Source organism: Corapipo altera, unplaced genomic scaffold, assembly GCF_003945725.1.
Source record: "Corapipo altera isolate COAL_440 unplaced genomic scaffold, ASM394572v1 254, whole genome shotgun sequence".
Taxonomy (NCBI): Eukaryota; Metazoa; Chordata; class Aves; order Passeriformes; family Pipridae; genus Corapipo; species Corapipo altera.
Genome location: NW_020885035.1, coordinates 393,254 through 415,569, shown reverse-complemented (window position 1 = coordinate 415,569; position 22,316 = coordinate 393,254). Strand labels below are relative to the sequence as shown.

At 39.2% G+C, this 22,316-nt stretch overlaps 1 protein-coding gene across 2 annotated transcripts in view; it reads left to right on the top strand.

Annotated features, from left to right (window-relative positions):
* Positions 1-22,316, top strand: part of JMJD1C (jumonji domain containing 1C) — a 156,359-nt gene that overhangs the window by 35,299 nt on the left and 98,744 nt on the right. For both annotated transcript variants that reach the window (XM_027668269.1, XM_027668274.1), the window contains exon 2: positions 14,698-14,862. In XM_027668269.1, coding sequence (XP_027524070.1) covers positions 14,698-14,862 — 165 coding nt within the window. The remainder of the gene's footprint in view (positions 1-14,697; positions 14,863-22,316) is intronic.

Genomic DNA, 22,316 nt, shown 5'->3' with positions numbered 1-22,316 from the left:
TGGAATATCCCATAGTCCTATTGCTGTTCAGCTTTAACAAAGCAATAAAAAAAAAAAGAACTCCAATCCAACCAACAAAGAGTCTTTCCTTTGAGAGATGTATTTGAATTCAGTTTTAGTAATTTCCTTTTTGTGCCTTGGTTAATGCCAATATTTATCATGTCATTAAAACTTCCTGTGGGTACCTGTAGGAGCAGCCTGTACTTCTGTCAGGAGATGCCCCTTTGCAGTGAGCCAGGTGGCACTGGGGGAGTGCCAGTCCCTTGTCCTGTGCCCACTGTGTCAGTCTCCTGTCCCACAGGATCACACCTCTGACCCTGGATAGCACTGACTCCTGGCATGGCGCTTCTGTTGGGATTTGCCAAGGGAGCAGCTCCTCTGTAGGAGGAGTTGGGAGGCCATTTGGTCGCTCTGTCCCAGCTGTGGCAAGGAGGGCTGGGGGTCTGGAGCAACCTGAGAGCACTGTGGGGCTCATTTTATAAAATAAGCCTTAAAATTGTAGTTTGTAGTTGTTCACTTAGTGACAAACAATTAACATAAATTATTCCCAAGTTCCATGAGATTACTTTGTTTTTCATCCTTCTCTTCTGTCTGCAAAAGGCTCCTCTTGTAAATCAGTGCCAGATTATATAAAATAGCGTTTTATGTGTAAAAATAGAACAAGCTCAGCTTTTCAGCAGCATTGGAATTGATCATTTATTCCTTCTGTGTGGACTCTTGCTAAAGAGCTGGTTTTATGACATGTGATAAGCTGTTGAAATATAGAGCTTGTTGATTTTAGCAGGAGCCAACAATTCCCTAATCTGTTAGGTTATTGGGATTATATTTCTGAGATTGCTTAGTAAGGTTTTTAGGGCAGAATTTTATGATTTCAGGCTGTTTTTTAGAACTCAGTAGGGGTGGGGTTTTGTTGAAGGCACCGAGTTTGAAACAAAGGCACCAAATATGTCAATACTCAGTTTTTTTAAACTTTGTTTTTATGATGATTAACATTTAAACAAAACCCCGTTTTGTTTGGATATACATTCATTTTTTTCCTCTGCGGTGTTTCTCTCTATGTAGTGTCAGCTGCCCACTATGTAACAACGTGGAAAAATGGTCTAGCATTAAGTAACTCGGTATCTGCTCTAAAAAGCAAAACTAGAATAAATCTTTACAGGCACTGCCAGGTAGGGGAGCGCTGCGTGGGGATGGGAGCGAGGACTTTGCTGGTAGTGTTTTGGAAGATTTCAGGCTGAGTTTCTTTGCTTATGTAAAACAGTGGTCTTTGTTTGGCACTTCCAATGGCGCTGGGAGTGTTGTGTAGCTTCATTGATTGGTTCCATGCAGTGGAAATCTGACCTTTAGCAGATGTTTGAGCAATTGCCAGCATTCAGAGTGATCAGCAGACTAGACAGTTTTTTCCTTGTTATGTCGATGAGAACTTCCATTAGATTAGTAACGTGCGTGACACTGTTAAGCTTTTAAATGATTAGTAAACTCTCTGAAACAGGGCAGATTTTCCTGCAGTATAGAGCTGCATCGAGTGATTTGTTTTCTTATATGCATAGTTTTGCTAATTGGTTAGCTAACACAAATATTTTGGTAATTTAAGTGGTGTGGATTTTTTCTTTTTGTAGTAAAGACTTTTGGATTTTAAGTAAATTTTGGGTTGTCTGTATTTTTCTTAAAAGGTCAGTTTTAGCATGCTGTTACAGCATCAGTTTGGGATAAATGCTTTCAAAGAAAAAAGAACAAGCTTAAATGAGCTGGGGAGGGAGAGGCAGCAGTGAAACATATCCCATCTGGAGCATTTGTCTTGGAACAGGATGTTGCATGACTCCATGTGAAGTCTGCTCTCACGAACAGTATCCTAAGTAATGTAGGAGATTCAGCTGCTTAGTGGTGGGAGTTTAGCATAAAACGAGGTCTGTTTTCTCAAACTCCAACGGTTGGAACTGCAGGAAAGAGGTGGGACTTAATAAGAGATTTATGTGATGAATAACTCAACAACACCAGAAGTTGCCAGATTAAACCCTTTCCTGCAGGTGCTGGCTTTCCTCAGAGCTCTGCAATTGTTTTTCAGTGTGTTGCATGTGGGAAGAATAATCATTTAAAGGATTAGATGTTTAATATGAAAAAGATACAATTACTAAATTGCCCATTTCTGGTTCTAAATTTAAAAATCAATTGCAGAAGGGTTGATCTTGTCTTGGCATCCTGCATATATGTGTGTGCTTTTTTTAAAAGATTTTGTTTGAATAGGGTGGGGCTTTTAATTTTTTTTCTTATTAGCATCTTGGGTGCAGAAAACACGTAAGAAAACAGCCTGTACTGAGAGCAAGGGTTATTCTTAACAACCAGTTCTGCCATTGTGGACTCTGGGCAAAACGTGTCCTGTGAAAACATGTTGGGTTTTTTTTAAGTATCAGCATTAGAAAGGAAGGGATGTGATGGTAAGAGAAGCCACACACATTAGAAAGCCCGGAAATCTTTGCCCTTTGCTCTCAGTGCTCAAGAACACTTAATTTTTTCAGTGCTGTGGAACTTTGTCAGGTATGTTTCTTTATTTTCGCAATTCCCATGAATTTGTGCCAAAATTCCTTGGCAGCTCATTTTGGTATCTAATAATCTATGTACCAAATCATCTTAAATTTTATTTGGATATAAGGAATATTCAGATTTCTTCTCATGAGCAAAACTAGCAAAGCTGTCTTTGCCTGTATGTAACACATTTAATGTTACTTCTGCCTCTTGTTTATTCAGCCTTCATTTCCTGCTGTAAACGTGAGGTAGTGGGAAATGGGAGAAACTCAACTGGTTCCCTGAGTGGGTGAAATGTTTGTCTCGTTCATCAGTGGTGATCTTCCTATCCTGAGAGAGACTTGAGGAAATAGGTTTTAGCTATGTAATTCCATCCTTCCTGATTTGTTTTTTTGTTTTTTTTTTTTTTTTTTTTTCCATGCAGTGACTGGGGAATAAAATATCTTGATCTTACCAGTTTCGTGGGAAGTGAAATCTGTGGGAGACAAACATGACTTTTTGCCCCCTCACCCCTCTCCATACAATTAATTTTCATACATTCACTGAATAAAAGTACTGGTATATGTATTTGTCTGAAATGCTGGCAACTATTATCTATTCACAGTATGTTGGAGTTGCATGATTGCAGGTCTTTGCTGTATTTAAAACTCTTAACAGGTGATATGTGAGTTATTTGTATCACAGTGACATAAATTAATCTAAAGTTGTGAGAAAGCCAATAAAGAACCTTACTTTCAAAGGTATTTATTGCATATTCCTTTAATTCATTGCAGTGTTAATGTTTGTTGACAGCAGGAGACAGACCTCTCCATCCTGCATTTTTGTCTTGAATGCCAAGTGGAGTTTTTCACATGAGTAATTGTTCCTTTCCTAGGCACAGTAAGTTCACTGCAGCACAAGGTATATTATACATACAATTAACAAGGAAATGAGACTGACTGTTAGAACATCCAGATTTTCAGGAGTTCATACAGCAGAAGGCATCTGGTAAAGCAAGGTGGAAACCTCAGTTGTCGTTCCCTGGTATGTTTTAAAAACAGATTCACTTCTTTATCAATGAGAACTTCGGTTACCTTATACCACTCATGGTTCTGCAGCTGATGATTCTAGTCAAAAATATCATTTTACAGGGTGTCCACTTTCCTGAAGGGAACACTTGTGTCCCTTAACTTGAACAGTAATTTCATTGCTTGTTCCCTGGGGGAATGGGAACAAATGTGGTGTGAGTAGGCTCTGTGTCCCCTTGCACTGATTTATCATAATACAGGAGAACTGTCAAATGCAAGTTCACTCTGGGAAGGCTGTGGTTGCCTGAGTTCCCTCTGGGGTCATGAAGGCCCTACTTAATTATTTGATTTTTTTTTTTCCCCAGAAGTCCTGTTTGTGTTCTCTATAACTGTAACTGTAGGTGCACAATCTATTGCAGCTTGTAGAGTTTTTTTGGTTCATTTTCAAGTTGTTTCCTGATTCAGAGAACTTGGAATAGGTGTGGTGTGTTAACATTTGTTACAAAAAAATTACTTCCTTACATTCTTATATTTTTTTTTAAAGCTTCTGATTAGCATCTAAGTGTAAGTGATTATAGGAATTCAAGGAGCTCCTCAGAAAATAAAGTTGCAAATGCAGATCAGTGCTAAAAATCTGGGGGAAGTTGTTCTGGAATTTTTGTGTATAGCAATGGTTGAATGAGGAGAAACAAAAAAATGTATCTTAATTTTAAATCAACAAGATGATAGTGGGGACATGAAGGGGAGAAAAGAGGAGGTGAAGAGTACTAGCCCTCATATTTGTGTTTCAGGTGTCACATTTTAATTGTTCAATTCAATAAACTTTTATAAATATCAGAGTCAGTGCAGTAGCTATGTTTATTGTATCTAGCATATAATTTGTAGCATTCAAAGCTGCCCTGGACATACAGCAAACCTTGTTTTGTTCCAGAAACTTGCACAGATGGTGAGAAAATGATGTACAGTTCTGAATTAATGCCTTTTTAGTCTGCTCTCTGCAGAATGCATTTTGAAATGCAGGGAGGACATTTTTTTTTTTTTATCCCAGTCACAACTCTTATCGTTACAGTACGTAAAATCATTGTGCATAATCAAACTTTCTTTTAATTTATCATTATAATCATCTTTAAAATGCCATTTATTCAAAAATATTATCCTTGCTGTTGTGACAGGGAATGAGTGTTTCACTTCTAAGTTATCCAGAGATAGCTAATGCTGTAATTACAGTTATTAATTTGGTTCATTAGGTAGCTTTTTATATATACTCTCTGCCAGTGTTTTGTTCTTATGTCTTTACTTCTGGGCCCGAGCATTATGGGTTTGATTGTGTTATCTGTTGGATCTGTTTTGTTTGTCTTATCAATGGATCCATTGTTCTTCCTTAAAAAGATCTCTGCAAGAAATTACTAGGAGAGCAGAAAATGCATAATACTGCTTTTTCTTCACTTATTTTTTATGTGAATTGTAGTACATTGGAGACAGTTTTTAATTAAAAAAAGCTATGCTGTAAGCTTTTAGTAAAAAAAATCGTGTGATTAAAGTAGAAGTCAAACGTTTTTCTGTAGTTTGGAGAATTGTGGCACTGAAATAAATTAGGTAATACTTATGATATAAAAGGTTAAATGACCTTCCTCACATACTTGAGAAATTTTGTTACAAAAAAAATTACTTCCTTACATTCATGTATTTTTTTTTAAAGTTTCTGATTAGCATCTAAGTGTAAGTGATTATAGGAATTCAAGGAGCTCCTCAGAAAATAAACTTGCAAATGTAGATCAATCCTAAAAATCTGGGGGAAGTTGTTCTGAAATTGTTGTGTATAGCAATGGGATGAAAAGCAATGTTAGATGAGAGAGCAAAAGTGCCTTCTGAAAAACAACAGTAAGGCAAACACACCAAGAGAGAATTTTCGTGGAGGTATCATGTCTGATTTCTGTAACCTTAAGTGCTTTCCATTCCTGTATTCCTGAAATTGTTCCGCCTCAGTAACTCTGTTTATTTGAAGCAGTTCTCCTGCGCTGTGGCTTCAGCAGCTGCAACAACAGAGCTGGGCAGCTGGCCAGGGGAGCTGCTCCTCTGTGCATCTGGGATCCAGCCTGATCTGTGTTGTGACACCTCGGTGGCACCTGAGAACCCACCCCCAGTCGCTCTCCAGGACATCGGGTGTCATGTAAACATAATCTCAGTTCCCAGGGAATTTGTGGTCAAGGCAGGCAGTGCTGGGTTGAAGTGATTTGTGTTCTTGTTCTGGGTGTGGATGCTCGGGCACAGACTCTGCCCCTCGCCCGATGTCAGGAACTGAGGGCAGAACCTCCCAGTTCAGTGTCATGGACTGAAGTTGGGGGTGTTTTATTTTCGTTTTGATTTTTAATAAAAAACCCAAACACAAGCAAATGACTTTTAGAAGACTTCTGAAATACCTTGACCAAAGGCAGTACTTGGTTAAGTTGGGACCAAACGGTCTGTGCACATTGCCAAGGTCTGCATTCTGATGTAAAACACCTCCTTAAATCTGTGAAATGGAACAGATGATTGCCTAAATTACTTACAATGCCGCTGTATTTCTTTATAGTTTAAGTATTTTTTATGGGGTTGTAATTTTTTTCCTCAGAAACTTCAGGTATCTATGACTCAGGCGTGACCAGTATGGCAAAGAGGAGATTGAGGATGTGGATTTAGGCAGTCTGAAAACCCAGGAAGGCATGGTTACATTTCTCTTCTGCTCCCAGAATGTTGCTTAACTTTGGCAGGATGTTTCCTGGTGTCACGTTTTGCTCCCATGGGCCACCCGCCCTGCTCTTAATCTCATCTGACCTTTTAGTAATAGTTGGAGTACCTCACTCAGTTCAGAGGTGAATGATCTTTGATCCCAGTTTGTGGATGTTTGTGCCCTGGTGAACTATGAACTGCAATGGCCCAGTTCTTCTCTGTAAAGTCTAGCCTTGCAGTCTGGTATCAAATGGAAAAATAAGGAAGATCATATAGACCTTAGAAATGTTTATTCTTTGATGCCTCAGACTGTGAGTACAGATTTTACTTTTCTTCTCTAATACTGCAGTTAATCTGTAGGAAAGAAGTAGACTTTGTTAGCAGGAGTCTTCAAGGTTTTAGCTGCATCAGAAGGATTATATGAGACTTTTTTTGATGACTTTCCAGTGTGAAGAAGTGTCAACAATGTGAAGGAAATAAAGGTGTAGTTTTGAAAGATGACGTGAAGAGATTGAAGCTCCAAGGCTGGAATGGTAACAAGAAGTTGATTCTTAGTCAGCAAAACCGTAATCCAGCTTGTGAGATGGCACTGAATCACAACACTGAAGGAAAACACTTAAAAGAGATAAGGTTTCCAGAAAATAAAAATTGAACACAACAGCAAAAGGGAAATACCTCTGCATCTAAGCTAGGAAGACCTTAGAAACTGTTTGTCTTTATTATACTGTTTAGAGGGGGGTTTAGGCAGGACCAGGAGAAACAGTTTGCAGAGTGTGGTTATAGAGACCCTGTGAAGTGGAGGAAAGAGGACAGCAAGTTACTGTTAAACTGTAACATGTTCTTCTCTGATAAGAGAGAAAACCTTGAAGTAATTGATACAGTGCTCCTAACTTTCCTACTCAAACCTTATAGTCCTCTTACGAAGGAAAAAACATCTGGAAAATATTTCCAAAGACTTTAGCAGATAATCAATGAAGTAGATAAATATTTCACTAAAGCTTTGTCTTGCTTCTGAAGTTTATTATTATTACTATTACTACTATTTTCTCATTTGCTTGCTGAGATTTGTTTGATTGGCTTGTTGCTGAAGGTTAACAGCCTTTGTTACAAGAGCAAATATTGTGTTGTCATCAGAACACAGAAAATTACCATTTTGTAGTTGACAATAATTTATAAAAATTCCAACATACTGTCTGGTTTTGGCAGATTAATTTTTCTCTTGGTTTCCTGATTACTCTTGGAATATTCCTCCATAGTTCTCTTGATTCCTGTAAGATGACCAAAGAAAGCAATGAACTGTGTGCAGCTACCTGATGGAATTTCTGCTGTCGGTATGAGCTAGGCCTTGAGAAAATTTCTTTGGTACAAGCAAAATCTGCTGACCATCTTGCTCTGGTGTTCTGTCACTGTGCTCAAGGTTTGCTGATGTCTTTTTGGTATCCCTGGTGTTATCTGACACAAGGGCAATTGTTTGTGAGCCCCCTCCTGGTTTGTTTGGCTTGCTGTCCCAGGAATGATGTGGATGTGGATGTGTCTTTCTTCCTAGTCTGGATTTCAAAGTACAACTATCAAAAGTTCATCTCAAAACCTCACTTTTCTTGCATGATCTCATTTTTGTTTCTCCTCAAAGGCAGATTTGCTGTTCCAAAGTACAATGTCAGGATCTGCACTGAGGATTTGGGAGGACATCACTTTTCCTACCAGGATACAAACCAGACCGAACCTCTGTCTGGACAGGTGCTGATAAATACTTGTAGGATCAGGTCTGATCTAGGGGTTAGTCCTTTGAACCCTGGAAAGACAGCTGTTCTGGCTAATGGGATTGTCTTGGTAGAAATAGGGAGAGCCCTGTGCTTTTAGCACTTCCATTGATTCCCTTTAGCAGCGGTTCAGGTTTGGGCTATTCAGCTGGAGAGAGACATCAGAAAAGCTCAAGTACCTGTAGCTCTCTGCTCAGATCCTGGTCATCTCCTTAAGCTCCAGCTTTGTGTGTTGAACCTGTCTCAGGAGGACTTAAGTTTCCTGTTTGCCCAGGTGTGGCTTTACAGCCATACCTTGCTTGCTAAGGCCGCAGCCGGGTGGTTTGCTTAAGTTTCCTGCCTCAAGAAAGGTAAATTTCTGTTTCTGGCTAACTCAGATTTTGGGGATGAGGAACAACAGCAGCTGATGAATTCTGATAGGAAGTGACCTATTCCTTTCCCCAGGCAGTTTAATTTAACCTCCTTTAGTGCTTTATGTTCGACAGCTGGCCAGACAAACTTTGTCTTCATTAATGAGCCATTATACTGTAAAAACTGACTGAAAGTCTACTAAATATGAAATTAATATGGAACAATTAACAATTAGTATTTTGAATTGTCTGGCAGGTATGTTTTAATTGTTTTTAGTCATATCTTCAGGTGAGAGATATACGCTTTAAAACGATATATATTTTTAAATTGAAAATATTTACATTGAAAATAAGTATAAATTAAATTTTTAAATTTTTTCAAGTTGAGACAGCTATAATGAAACCTTACTATATGACAGGTGTTGGTCTTTTTAGTGTAACAATAAAAATGTGTGTATATGCACATATGAACTGCTTTTAACTTGCTATCTAAATCACTGAGGTTTTTTAATTGGCTTTTAGTTCACCTTATCTAAAATCATGTCTGATTCAAAAACAAAAATCCCCCTATTTTTAAATTGAATGTGTGGGCTTTCTACAGTATGTCTGCTGTTTAACAATTGTTTTTAGAAATGAACATTAAGAAATTTAAGAGTAGTGAAAGTTTCCTATGTTGTGTGATGGTGAAGAGAATTTGAAAGATTTTTTTTTTTTTTTAAACCCGAAGGACCAGAAAGGTTTTGTCTAATGTGTATACTTTAATTAACTGTTGCTATGATGGAATACTTTATGCTTTTTATGTTTTTCTTTGTTTATAAGGATGGTATTGGGGCATCCAAGGATGGTTTTTTAATTCTATCTTTAATTCAACCTCTACTTTGTGCTCTACATGATGTGCTGGTTGCTTAGAAATTCAAGCTACAGACTGCAGCAGGCTGTTGCAATAGTACTGGTATTTTTCTTTAGCTTTGCAACCATTTTTTGCTGAATATTTTTTCTGCTGAAGCTACTTTATTGTCAGTGTTCAAGCATGCATTTCAGGGCCTTCAGAATTAGGGCTTGTAAATGAACCATGAACTGTACATGTGGATCCTTTCTGTGTTTATTACGCCATAATATATCTTGAGACTACTGTTTGCTGGAAATAAATAATTGTTTTTGTTTCAAGGCCCTCTCTATTTGTAGGATTTTTATGTTTTAAAACTTGATATAGGGAAGCTACCTGGAAAATCCATGTTTATTAGAGCATGTACTGGCTACATCTGGTGCTGTTCCCTCCTGCACGTGGCACGTATTTGACGTGTCTCCCAGCGAGTGGTACCTGGTTTAGTCAGGTTGTTTTCTTTATTCTGCCTCCCACAAAGTGTATTGAGTGATGTTGGCAGTGTGTGTCCTCAACTTGTCACTGTGTGTCCAGCAAGGACACAGGCTCCTCTCTATAGCTGTACAAATTTTGAGCAGATGATCCCGAGGCTGCAGGTTTTATTCCTCCCTCAGTAATGAGAATAACAGCTTTAGAGGACTTGTCTCTGCATCTCAGAGGAGCTGTAGTTGGGTGCTGTTAGGTGGGGTCTTTCAGTGGTTTAGAAGTGTTGATCCTTTCCTACTGGACAGACCCAGAACCATTTTATGCCACAGAAATAAGGAGGTTTCCAAGCAGTTGTGAATCTTGAAGCAGCAGAGGCTTAATACCTTGTAGGTAATGAACTAGTCTCTTTTTTGTACACTTCAACTTTCCAGGTTATAACTGAGGACTGCTTCTGGGATACTACACCCATTTCATTTTCTTTTGAATAAACAGAGAATTTAGGTTTTCAGAATTATCAGCATGAAGTTTCATGGTAGTAGGGTATGTCAAAGAGGATTTAATCTTCGAGGAGTTGTAAAGGAGTTGAGTTCCACAGCTCATCTGAAAGTAGCAGAACTCTCTCTCCTCATGTAATGGAAAATTAGATTTTCTGTCATTAAACTTCTGTTACTTTGCACAAGTAATCAAAACAGATGTGCAGATTTGAACATTTGACCAAACAATTTCATATTTTGCTTTAAGTGCTGAAATAGCATAAAATAACCCACAGTACTAATTTGTCCCATCTTTTAAGGAGCTTCCAGTATTCTTTCCTGTAAAACATGTATCTGATTCTACAGCCCTTTTTCTAGGCTTGAGAGTCAGAGGCAGGGCCCTTGCATTTTAGAGACAAGCTGTTATGGTCCTTAAATAGTGGAATGCCAGTTTTGTCCAGAACATTTTCAGGTCTTCTAAAGACTAACTCTGGCATTGTGAGTGTCTACTCGCCCCTGATTAAAAATACACTCTACATTAAATATTTCTTTGTCAAAGCTAAATACTTTCTAGACTACAAGTATTAGTGAATGAACATGTCTAATTTGCAGTGGCTATTTTTAAGAATACATGGAGGCAATAAACCCCATCTTTTAATCCTAAAATGTTTGATGGTTTAAGACCAATCTATTGTCATTATTTCAACTGTTTCAGGTGCTTTTAGGCTGTATGGGCAATGCCAATGCATTTTAAAATTCTTTTTAGTGACTTATTTTAATGTGGAGCGACTGTGAAATGCTGATGTGAAAGACTCAGGAGATTTTGGTAGCAAGGAGCAACATTATTAAACAAAAATTCCTCTTACTGTCTTTGGTTGCTATTTCACCATTTTAAGAAAGTGAAAGATGCATGAACTATGCTTTTTAGCATTTTAAGCCAAATTTACTGGAAATCAGCATTGGTGTCCTGACAGTTTTAAAGTGTTTCAGGATTCGTTTGGTCGGCCTTATTTATTTGGAGCAGAAGTGACTGGAAAACTCTGGATGACAGCTCTGCATGTAGAGAATTTCACCATGGTTGTTGTGTTTGGGCTTTGAAACAGCAATATTTTGTTGCAGTTGTTTGGCTGACTCCATTGGAAATAAATTTGTTGTCTTGCTTTACTTGGAAAAGCATGCTAAAAGCTTATGCTGCTTCCTGTTGGAAAATAGCAGTGAGTTACAAAATTAGCACACTGATGCCAATTATAAATATAATATCACCCCAGTGGGAATTTTTCCTTTTTATGCAAGTGAATGCATACGTGGTGAGAGTATTTCAACCACTCTGGGAACACAGACATATAATATCTATTCACAAACAACTGACAAGGCAAGGAACCAAAATTTGGCTGAAAAATCTCAAAATCAACATTCATTCTTCAGGAGGCAAATGTGGTAGAGTTTCTTGCTGTACAGAGTTCTGTCAGTGAAGCAAAAAAGATTAAGTATTTTCAACCTTCACACTCCTTAGAGGGTCTAACTTTGGCTCCACATTTTATTTCTTTGGCATAGGTTGCTGGATCGCTTCCTTTCGTCATCCTCTCCCCTTTTTACTCCCTTTCATAAATTTTACTGCCTGGGATCCTGTTTGTCTCCATGTGGTAGGGAAAGGGGAAGCCTGTGTTCTTCAGAGGCTTTACTGTTTGGAAAAATTAATTTCCTAGCAAAACAGAGAATGGATAATGATTGGGCTCTGCATTTGCCTGTGTTGCCTCTGCCTTTCCAAAATGAACTTTGAAAAGGCAGCAGATAGTTAATAGCCTTGGCATGGAGACCTGAGGGTGGTGGAAGCTGGCAGAAGTAATTCCCAAGTAAGGTTGTGTGTGTATCGTACCAGAGGCGGAATATGGTGCCCTGGGCACTGGCAGCCTGGCTCTGTGCCATGCTCCATTCTCCACTTTCCTTGGAACTGCTCCTTTGAAGATCTAATTATATGGTGCCAGGAGACTCTGCAGAGAGCGGGGCTGGAACTCCCACCGCCCTTGCACCGGATTTCGGTTTGTTTGGGGTGCAGAACTCGCACACAAACACTAGACTGTGTCACAGTTATCCACAAGTTCTGGCCAGTGTCCAGGAGATACAGTATGTTTTAGTGTGGCTGTTGCTAAACTGCCAACTCTGCCTTAGACTTATCTGTGTTTTTCAAAAATATTTATTCACTTCATTCCCCATGCCTCCTTTTTTAAAATCTGCTGCTGTGTGAGGTCTGGTGCTTAACCTCTTACACCTTGTTATGGATTACCCAAGGGAAGTGTCTTTCCAGATACTAAAATAAAATTATTTGACCAGTCCAGAAAAATCAAGTGGAATTTGCAGGAGGAGAGGCCAGGAGGAAGGTGACTTCAGAGGATGATTTTTGACTGTACTGTCACTGAAGGTTGTCTTACAATTGATCAAATGCCAAAATTTAGAAATAAATGTATCTCCGTAAGGGTTTGAAGTAGCTGCAAATACAAGATACTGCTGCCAAAGATGATTTGAGATACGATGTGGTTTCCTGCCAGTGCTTTAAAGCATTACTCTGTTTACTGTTAACTTCGTTTTCATTAAGAAATTATTATTATGCAACTTTATTATGCGTTTTAAAATTAATTTATAGAAATTAAGTTATTAAAAAGTGCTTTTCGGTAAAAGGGGTCAACTTCCAATTTTTAATTTTGGGGTTTTGCTGCTGTTTTCCCCTTGCTTTGTTAGCATAACAGATGATAGTTGAAGTGAGAGGATCATTTTAGGTGCAGACTCTTACTGTGGGGCGGATTCTGACACCACCACAAAGACTAGCAGTAGTTTCCTGATAGTTTCAGTGAGGGAAATGGGCAAAGGGAAAAGGTAAAAGAGTAGCTGTGTTGATTAATAGGGTGATGCAGAGATGACTGATCAGCCAGGGTAATTGAAATGTGGGAGGAGAGGCAGCAGGCAAATGGCAGAAATTCCAGATGTTGAGGTGGTGAATCCAGAGGGAAAGCTCTGCCCATGCAAAATGAAGGAGGAACTGTATTTTTTGCAGACAACTGAACTGATCTACCTTGACCCAGTCATCTGAGTTATATAAAAGGTATTATATATACTTAAGAGATATATATAGATATGATTTATATATATAAAAGATATATCATAAGATACATTATAAGTTATCTTGATCTGGTGCTTTAAAGAGGGAAGGGGAAAGGTGTGCAGGAATGGAATGGGTTAAAAGTATCTGTGGGGGAAAACTGGGATGATGAATTTTGATACAAGAGTGAGAAGTGGCTTGGTGCAAATTTGTGTCCTCATAAGGGAGAAGGACAAGATGAGGAGGAGCATTATGTAGTACACGTTTGGGAAGGGTGAGACACAAAGTCTAGACGAGGAAGTATGCTGCAGGCCTAAAATTAACCAGAGCTAAAAGAGAAGAATATTTCTGTGACAGTGATTTTAAGTTCTCAAAAGCAGATAGAGGAAGAAATTCCAGTTTGAGAAGTTCTCTTGTGTGTGGCAGAGAGCTGAAATTCAGGAAGGTAGGAAAGCATCTTCCCTTCTTCTCCAGTTCCCCATTGACAAGCAGTGACTTTTTGTGTGTTGCCAGCTGGTTTTTCTTAGGAAATTTCTCATAATTTGGAGAAGAGGACAACTTATTATGTTGACTTTTTTTTAAATTTAAAATAAATTCTGTAAGTTTTGAAATGTAATGGTTTTAGAGTAGTCATGTTTGGTAAGGTAGGTAGCTTTTGGATAGCTTTGAGTTCCTTCTTCCTTTCCCAAGAAGAGACAAAAGGTTTGGGGGATTTAGCTTGGTGAGTGCAGCTGAGGGGAGGAGGTGTGTTTGTTCTCTAAGTATGTGTTGGGGAGGGATAGGGGATAGCCTAAGATCAAATAGTTGCAAACTGGGTCCAGATAAATTTGGCTGGAAACAAAAAGTGGTTGTGGTGTTTTGCTTCTTTGTTTTGGGGTTTGGTTTTGTTTGGAGGGGTTTTTTTTTGTGGTTTTTGTTTTGGTTTTGTTTTTTTTTTTTTGAGTGAGATTCCAGAACAGCAATGGCAGGAAACTGAGCTGCCTCTGTAGGTGCTGTGTTGGGTTTGCTTGTAGTAGTAGAGTCTGCAGGCTCAGGATGTCCTTTCTGGTGCTGTTCCAAATGGCTTTGTTTTCCCCCTGCCCTTAAAACCATTTCTTTGGTTGGTTTGTATTACATGACACATGTTTGAACTGAGAATGAGAATTATTCTTAAAACTTCCTGATGTGTAAACAGCTGTATGTATTACTTGAATGCTACTTGTAAATACCTGATGTAATACTTTTCATTAATGAGATAAGATGTTCCATGTTAATGGTAGTGTTCCAGCAAATGTAACTCTCCTCCCTTTAGCACAACTGCACTGCCAAGAAAAATGTCTTCTGTGGTATGCAGGTACTGGTTATATAATTTCAATACCATAACATTAAAATGCATAATAAAAGACTCTTACATTAAAGTTTTAAACATGTGCTTTCAAAAGTGCTGTATATATGCAATAACGTATGTCCTTTCCTTTCTTAAATTTCCCCAGGTATACGTGGAATTTGATGACCTTGAATGGGAAAAACGAGAGTGGGTTAAAGTTTATGAAGATTTTGCAACCTTCTTGGTGGAGTACCAGCTGGTCTGGGCGAAAAGAAAGGACCCAAGCCAGACTCAGGGATCAAAGATCAAACAAATTCAATGGCCTGCATTGGTAAGATACTTGAGCAATTGCATTTACTAAACTGTTTTAATCTTTTTGATTCTGTCCTTAGGAAGCTGCCTAGGTTACTTAAGTGGTGGTGGAAAGTGGTAAACATGGAGTGGGAGGAGGGTAAGAAAAAGAAAATACTAGTAAGGCATGTTCATGTTGGAGGGGTGGAGTGATGTGACAATAGTCACTCATTTTGCTTTCTGAATCAACTGAGAGCACTGCAAAACTGGTCTCTGAGTGACATAACAGAATTAATGTCACTTTACATAGTCAAAGCATCTTACAAATATAAACTTATCAGGAACACATCTTACTGCTCTGGAGAGGATTGAAACCAAGGTGAAAAATAAACCCTTAAGCTTGTACCTTCTCTGTGGGAGCTGAGGGTATCTGAAATTCAGGTCAGAGTTCAGAAAGATGAGAAGATTAATGAAGTAAGTGGTAATTGTTTGCCTGTTTTATGAGGTGGTGCTTGTGACTCTTCTCCTTGCTGGATTGCTGCCCAAGCATTAAAGCTGTGAGGGAACTGCTGGGAGGTTGTGTGCGTTTGTGGCATGCCTTGGGATAAACCTGAGGAATACTCAGGATCTGATGAGATAATCCAATAAGCAATAAACATGTATTCCATTTTTCTCCAAAGAAACTAGTAGTACTGTCAAAGTCTTCAGAAGAGCCAAATAGATCTGAGATTTCGGGAACCTACTATATTGGATCATTTGCAATGTGTGGAGTCGGGGAAGATTTCTCACAGACTGGTGGGTAAAAGGGGGCTCTAACAAATTTGTCAAAATGGTGAAGGGCAGTCTTAGATATATTTGATATTAAACCTAATATCTGTGACTTCAGTCTTGGGTTTTTAGAAACTTGTGGTCTAATGAATTTAGATGATATTTTTAGATGGTATTGTTTTCCTTCCAGCTTTTGCTGTGTCTGTGTTTCCTTTCAATACCCTTCATATTCTTGTCTCTGAGCACTGGATGGACTTCTGGAAATGCTGTCATGTGATTATTTTTCTGGAGCTGTGGTTGGAACAGTCATGCTGAAAGGTCATGAAGCTGTCTGATCTAGAAAGCCGTAGATTTAGGATGGACTTACCCCCTCCTCAGTGAATACTCCTGCATGACTCAGCTTGTCTGTCTGTGCTGATGTACTGGAGCAAAAAGCAAGCCAAATTTTCTGGATGTACAGGCTGATCCATATGTTTGCTTGTACAGGCAGGTTTTCTGTTTCATGTTAGTATATCCTTGAGCAAGAATTTTTAGTTTCAGGGAGTCATGTCATTTGTTCTTTGAAGCCACCCATCTCTCCTTGATTGAGATGGGTATTTTAAGACCTGTTAGGAACTTAGAACTTGGTATCTAAGTACTCTGCTCTTTTACATGCTTTTCATCTCACCCTCTAGGATAGAGATCCTTCTTGGGTTTAGGAGGGGTATATTTCTAGTCTGGCTGCTGATCCTGTCCTCAAGTTATAAGTATTAATTTGTCTTAATTTCCTAATGTGTGAAAGTGTTTTAGTCAAACCTTTCTCCCAGTAGACACTTCTATCAAACTTGTGCTGGTCCAGCAGAAGGCAGAAACTTTTTTTTCTTCCATCTTATTCTTTCATTCTTTTTTAATGTTTACATTCTTGAGGCAGCTGATAGGCGTGAAAAGGAGGATTTGCAAAAGATCTCCCTCCTGCTTTTGCAGTTCAAAAACTGAAATCACAGCGACTGAAGTGAGGCTCAAATAGCTTGTTGGGTCACAGTTTCCAGATGCTGACAAATTCTCAGCATTTGTACTTGGCCTGCCTGCAGATGTTCTAGCAATTGTTTTCTGAATCAAACCCTCTAGTCATCCATTCCAGTCAAGTGCAGATACAGGATATTAACTCTAGTTAGAGCAGATGCCTTCCACAGAGCCCTCCCAAGGTTCTGCTCTGTATCAATTGCTCCTCTGAGCACACCATGCCTGGGAACAGTGAAGGTGCTCAAATTGCCAGGGAACTTCTGGGTTTTGTTGCCAGACTATCTGAACACTGTGCTGCAGTGGAGGGGATGATCTTTCTGAAGGTGTTCTTTGGTTGTGGGGTGTTTTTTGACTTTGTTTTCCGAAACAAGACTTATTAAAAATGGGAAAGCATGAAAAAAGTGGTAAAAAATTAATTTGCCAAACAGCAATAGGAATATTTTACTTTTTTGGTGAAATCCCAAGTGTGGATGTGATAATGCACTCATTTTGGAAGAGTTGAGTCTTGCTGTAGTTCTTAAAGGGAATGTCTCAGGCTTCCCCGTGCATGTGAACTATACTGAAAAGAAATCATACCAAAATAAAAGTTTCTAGTACACTTCATTTTGGATGCTAATGTAAATGCAGCAAAGCAATATTTAAGTGTATTTTATGTAGTAGTTCTCCCAAATCTTTGCTTTTTGTAGAGTGAATGAAAAGTTCTTATGTTCTACTTTGATTATGTGTACTCTATATTTACTGCATGGTGTTCAAGCTCAATCAGAAGACAAGGTCTGCAGTTGCTGTGGGGCTTTCTGTGGGCAATTATCAGTCTGGTTAGTATCTGTGTACTTCACAATTACTGATTGCTTTTATCACTCAACTGTGGGATAGGATGAATCTCCCCTTTATAGATAAAACTTCTAGAATGCAAGTTGGTCACAAATGTTGCTGTTTTAAAATGCGTGAATGCCTGAGGTGTAGCTGTTCCTGAAAGCACAGAATCCACTGACCTTGTGTAACTGTGCTTTAAGATTTTAGGCCCTTTAGTCAGTCTTTCCCTCCTGAGAAAGGGAGGAAATCAGAAGTATGACCTCTTTCTCCTTGTCTAGAAACTGAGTAACAGAAGAGGGGTAGATTATTCCCTGCATTTAGTTCTCTCATGGTGTTTACCTTAAGTAATGGAGATGATTTACAGATGTCAGTGCAGGAGAAAACTTCCTGGCCAAAGAGTTAGCATAAGGAAAAACAAAAGTATGGATTTTGAAAACTTTAACAGTATAGGTAGTGGAAGTGAATGGTGTGCCTTTCCACATCAAGGGATTAAGAAAAGTAGCCCAGATAAGGTGCTGAAAGTGAAGGCATCCCCTCAGGTTGGAAAACAAGCAGGTTTTCATGTCACAAAGGTACCAAGAGAGGGGAGTGATGGGCTCAAAATGATGGGCTTCGGGGGAATCACCAGTACTGCAAAAATGAGGGAAAAATTGTTTTTTAATTTCTCAGAAACAACTTTGAAGCAATTCAGGTGATGAATAAAAATTTTTGACCTGCAGATTGATAAAGAATAGTTTTATTTTAGGGGGAGTAAATTAATCTCCCTGATGTCGAAATAGTTTGGGCACTAGGATGTTAAAGATCAGTGATAAAATCGTGCCTATAATATAATTCAGTCTGAAGTCTTAGGGGTATGGTGGTATCTCTGCAGCAGCCAAGAGGGGAGATGGAAGTACATGTGTGGGTAAGGTGATAAATTGGAGCCAGGTTTTTAATGTGGACAGAACAGAATGCTTCTGTGAGCTGTCAGTTTGAATTTAATTACTGTGTCTCTAATTGCATGTTAAAATATCTAGAAATAAAATGTAGAGGGAGAAAAAGAGAGGACAAAGGATAGAAGCAGCTAGAGACATTTTAGAGAATAACAGAATAACGTGAAAGAAAAGTTTAAAGTGATAGACTAACTAGGAGAGGACACCATGGTAGAAACATAGCTAGCAGTTCACTTTTAGGCACAGGAAGGTGTGGACTGAGTGTCTTTTTCTTAATAATTTTGTTTGGGAAGAGAGTTTTGGAAACTTGAATGATGTGCTTAAATGAAAATTTATTACTGGAGGTTTACAGATAGAAATGAAAGAAAGACATTTCACACAAGCATTTTAAGGAGCATGTTCCACCATCCTGGAAGGGAAAGAATAGAAAATGCAGTGATGATTAAAGGAGTTTAAGACGGATAGATTATGGCAATTTTATACTTTCAGGTAAAGGATCTAGGAGAATACAAGAGGTTGGAAAGAAAAGATTTGGAATTGGAGTTAAGGAAAAGTGAATGCATTGAATGGGAGTGCACATGAGAAACTTCTGCAACAAGAAAGGAAGAGGCTGTTGTAGAACAGAGAAGGAAAAATCTTATCTTATTTTGACCTTTTCCTTCTGGAAGAAACTGGTGGTCTTGTGCAGGGTAAATGTCAAAGGAGGAAACAGCTTGACTCATATGCTAAAAACAGGAGTGGGGAATGGTCCATTGAGCTGGCAGGGCAGAACTGGGTGCCTGGGAGGGTGATGGTTCAGGCTGTTTCCTGCATTCTGCTGGGTATGGCTTGTTTTGTGAAGTATGTGTTGTCTGTTGTTACACCTGTAAACAAACCAGTGCTGCTTGTGAATTCAGTATGAGTCCATAGATGATAAATCAGAATCCATAGACGATAAATCAGAATCCTTAGATGATAAATCAGAAAAAAACATACTGTTGCTTGAAGGTGAAGACATTGCTTTACTAGCTTTACAGTACTCACCTTGTCCAACCAACAGATTTACCCTGGCATACAGCAAGGACTGGTTCTTCTGCCATTGTGTGTTTCTGAGAAATATATAGATAAAAGCTAAAATACATTTTTATGAGGAGATCCTGAACGTATCTCCTAAGGCAGGAAGGCTGGAGGAGCAACTCAGTCTGCCTCCCCACTGCAATAAAAAAAAGAGCATGTGTCTGTTTGCCTGTCCTCTCTTTCTTGGAATAAGTGAAGTCATTGCTAAAACAGTGGCTTGAGAACAGTCTTTCCTGGGACCCTGTCCAGGGCTCTGCAAGAATATGGGGCTTTAGCCAGGCTTATAGCAAAAACAGGGACAAAGAGTGGATCTTCGCTGGCAATGACTAACTCTTTTCCATTATGAGAATCTGGAGCTGATTTACAATGGCCAGTGCCAGTGGCACATGTGGAACTGAGGGCCTTCAGTCTGACCATCATGCTAATGAGGAGGTTGTCTTGTAGAAGAATGAGATGAGGTTTGTTCTGGGTGGTGGTGGGTGTGTTTGTTCTGGGGGGCCGTGAGTGAGCCCATATGTTCGTGTGTCAAGGCACTTGGGGCTGAAGTGTAAGAGCAGGAGTGTTTGTGGACATGTGGAAGATAAGACTTGTCCTCTGACCTTATGTAGCCTTTTCCCTCCTCCCTCCCTGCCCCTCTATCCCAGCTGTCAGTGGCAGAATCCTTTTGCTTGACAGCATTTTTACTTCAGCTGCCTTGATCATGCTGGATTATAAAGCACATACTTATAAAGTGCGAGTTTATTGGCATTTGTGTCACGATTAAAGAAGAAACTGCACAGATTGAACAACAAGCTTCCACAGGGCTTCCAGGGGTGCCTGAGACAAATCAAATTCTTTATTTTTGGCATGATAATGGAAAGTAGAACAGGTCCCTTGTTATTCCTGTTTCTACTGTTATATACTACCACTCTTTCAGTTGCTCAAGGATTTGTTTTCTTCCTTGTCTGGATGATCTAAATTTTAACGTTTCTGAGTAAGTTACTCTTTTATATGTTGGTCCCACGGATCAGATTGATCCTTGTCAAAGTCAGGAGCTTCTGTAGATACTGCTGATGTTCCCCCTTCATTGCAGCCTGTTCTCTCTCTGCACAATGAAAAATAGAGGTATACACTGTCAGATGCTGTGAGTAAATCCTCAGCAGACACTCAAAATACTTAACAGTAAAAAGAAATCAATTCACAAAGGATTACTGTGTGTATGGAAAGTAAGGCAGAGAGAAGACTCAGGCTTCGGTCTCCTGAGTCCTAAAAATAAGTAAAAACTTTGAGGATATTTCAAATTTGAGGGGAGGAAGTGCTGTAGCTTCCAGGGAAAACAGTTAAAAACTAATAGTGGATTTTTTCAGCTTCTCCATTCCCTGCATCAAAATTGTCGTGCTTGTATACCTTGCTTATATGGGGTAAAGATGAAATATATACAACAGAGGAGAAAATGCTTGGAAGCTGTCAGCTTCTTGGAAGACTTTAGCGCTTGGGGAAGAGAAAATTTAAGTAACTGACTCAGCAGAGCATAAATGACCCAATTTTTGCTGTGTTGTGAAAGACAGCAACATGCAGAAACAGCACTTGGAGATGGTTCAAAGATTACTGGAGAGCACGTTACTGTGATATTCCCACAGAACATCAGCTCAGGCAGTACCACATCCCGCCTGTGTACTTTGGCACTTGCCTTTTTTGAACTGCTGCTTACTGGGAGTCACTGCTCTCCCTGCAGCCTTCTAAGGAGAGGCCATTACCTTCCCAGGACATGCCCCAAATGAAGAGCAATAAACTGGAATCTGCCTCCCCACATGCTCTGTTGTGAAATATGGGTGTTGTCCTGTGGCTTCCCACTCTGGAAATGAGGGATGGGATGGAAAGCCTCACTGCAGTGCTGTTTTCTGTGTTGCCCTGATACTTTCTGTGCACTTCACACTACTGCACTGTTTGTTCCAGAGTTTTTTATCTTGAGGTGTTGTCTAATGGCAGGCTTACTTTTAATTTTCTTCCTGTTTAACTTGCACTTAAAAGCAATGGTGACCCTTTTTTGTTTGAAAGGATTTAGTTTGGTAAAAGCATTCTTCCATATATAAATTAAATATTTTTGGTAGTTAAGTGCTGTGCTAAGAATAGTTTTTAATGTCAAATTCATTTATAAAAGTCACAGAATTCCAAGCAAAATGGAGTATTTTCAAGACTTTAAAATAACAGTGAGCACAAGTTATGTTGATCATACTGGCTTGGGAGTTACCATTTTGGCAGCTCCTTTAGAGAAAACTGCTTCAGTGTGTCACAGCATCCTGGATGTCTCTGTACTTCTTCAGGTTCTTCCCTGCTGGCAAAGCACCTCTCCTTGTTCTCCAAGGATTGTACCAGTTAAAAAACTAGGTATTGTTTAGCATCCTCCACCTGTAACTGAGCAGTGCACCCAGGTGAGTGTGACTCTGCTCAGCAGTCTGATAGCAGTGAGATGCTGGCCATGATTTATGAGTCCTTCTGCAAAAGACAGACATAAAGGTTCCTGAGTTTCCATGTTCAAGCTCAGCACTGGAAGCAGAGCAGTTGAAGCCGCAGCTGCAGGGAGCTCAGTGCAGGATAAATGCTTGAATATTGATTTTTATAACTGTTGCTGAAACCTAGATGGGTTTACTATGTGATTATACTCCAGTCCGTGAGATGGGAGTTCTTGTGGGTGTATCTGAACTGCATTCACACTTCAGCTTCAATGTTGACCTGCTGCACAGCTTCTGTGGGTGTAAAAGCCAAGAGTCATGCTGGATCTTCTGGACTTGACTGGAAAATCAGAAGTATTTGATTTGGTTTTTTGCAGTAGCATTTATGAGAACAAAATTTTTCCTTGTGCTGAAAAAAACAAAGCTTTGTACCTGTCTATATTTCAATGGGTTAGAAAGATGAGCTCAACTTTGGAGATGCCATGGTGAGT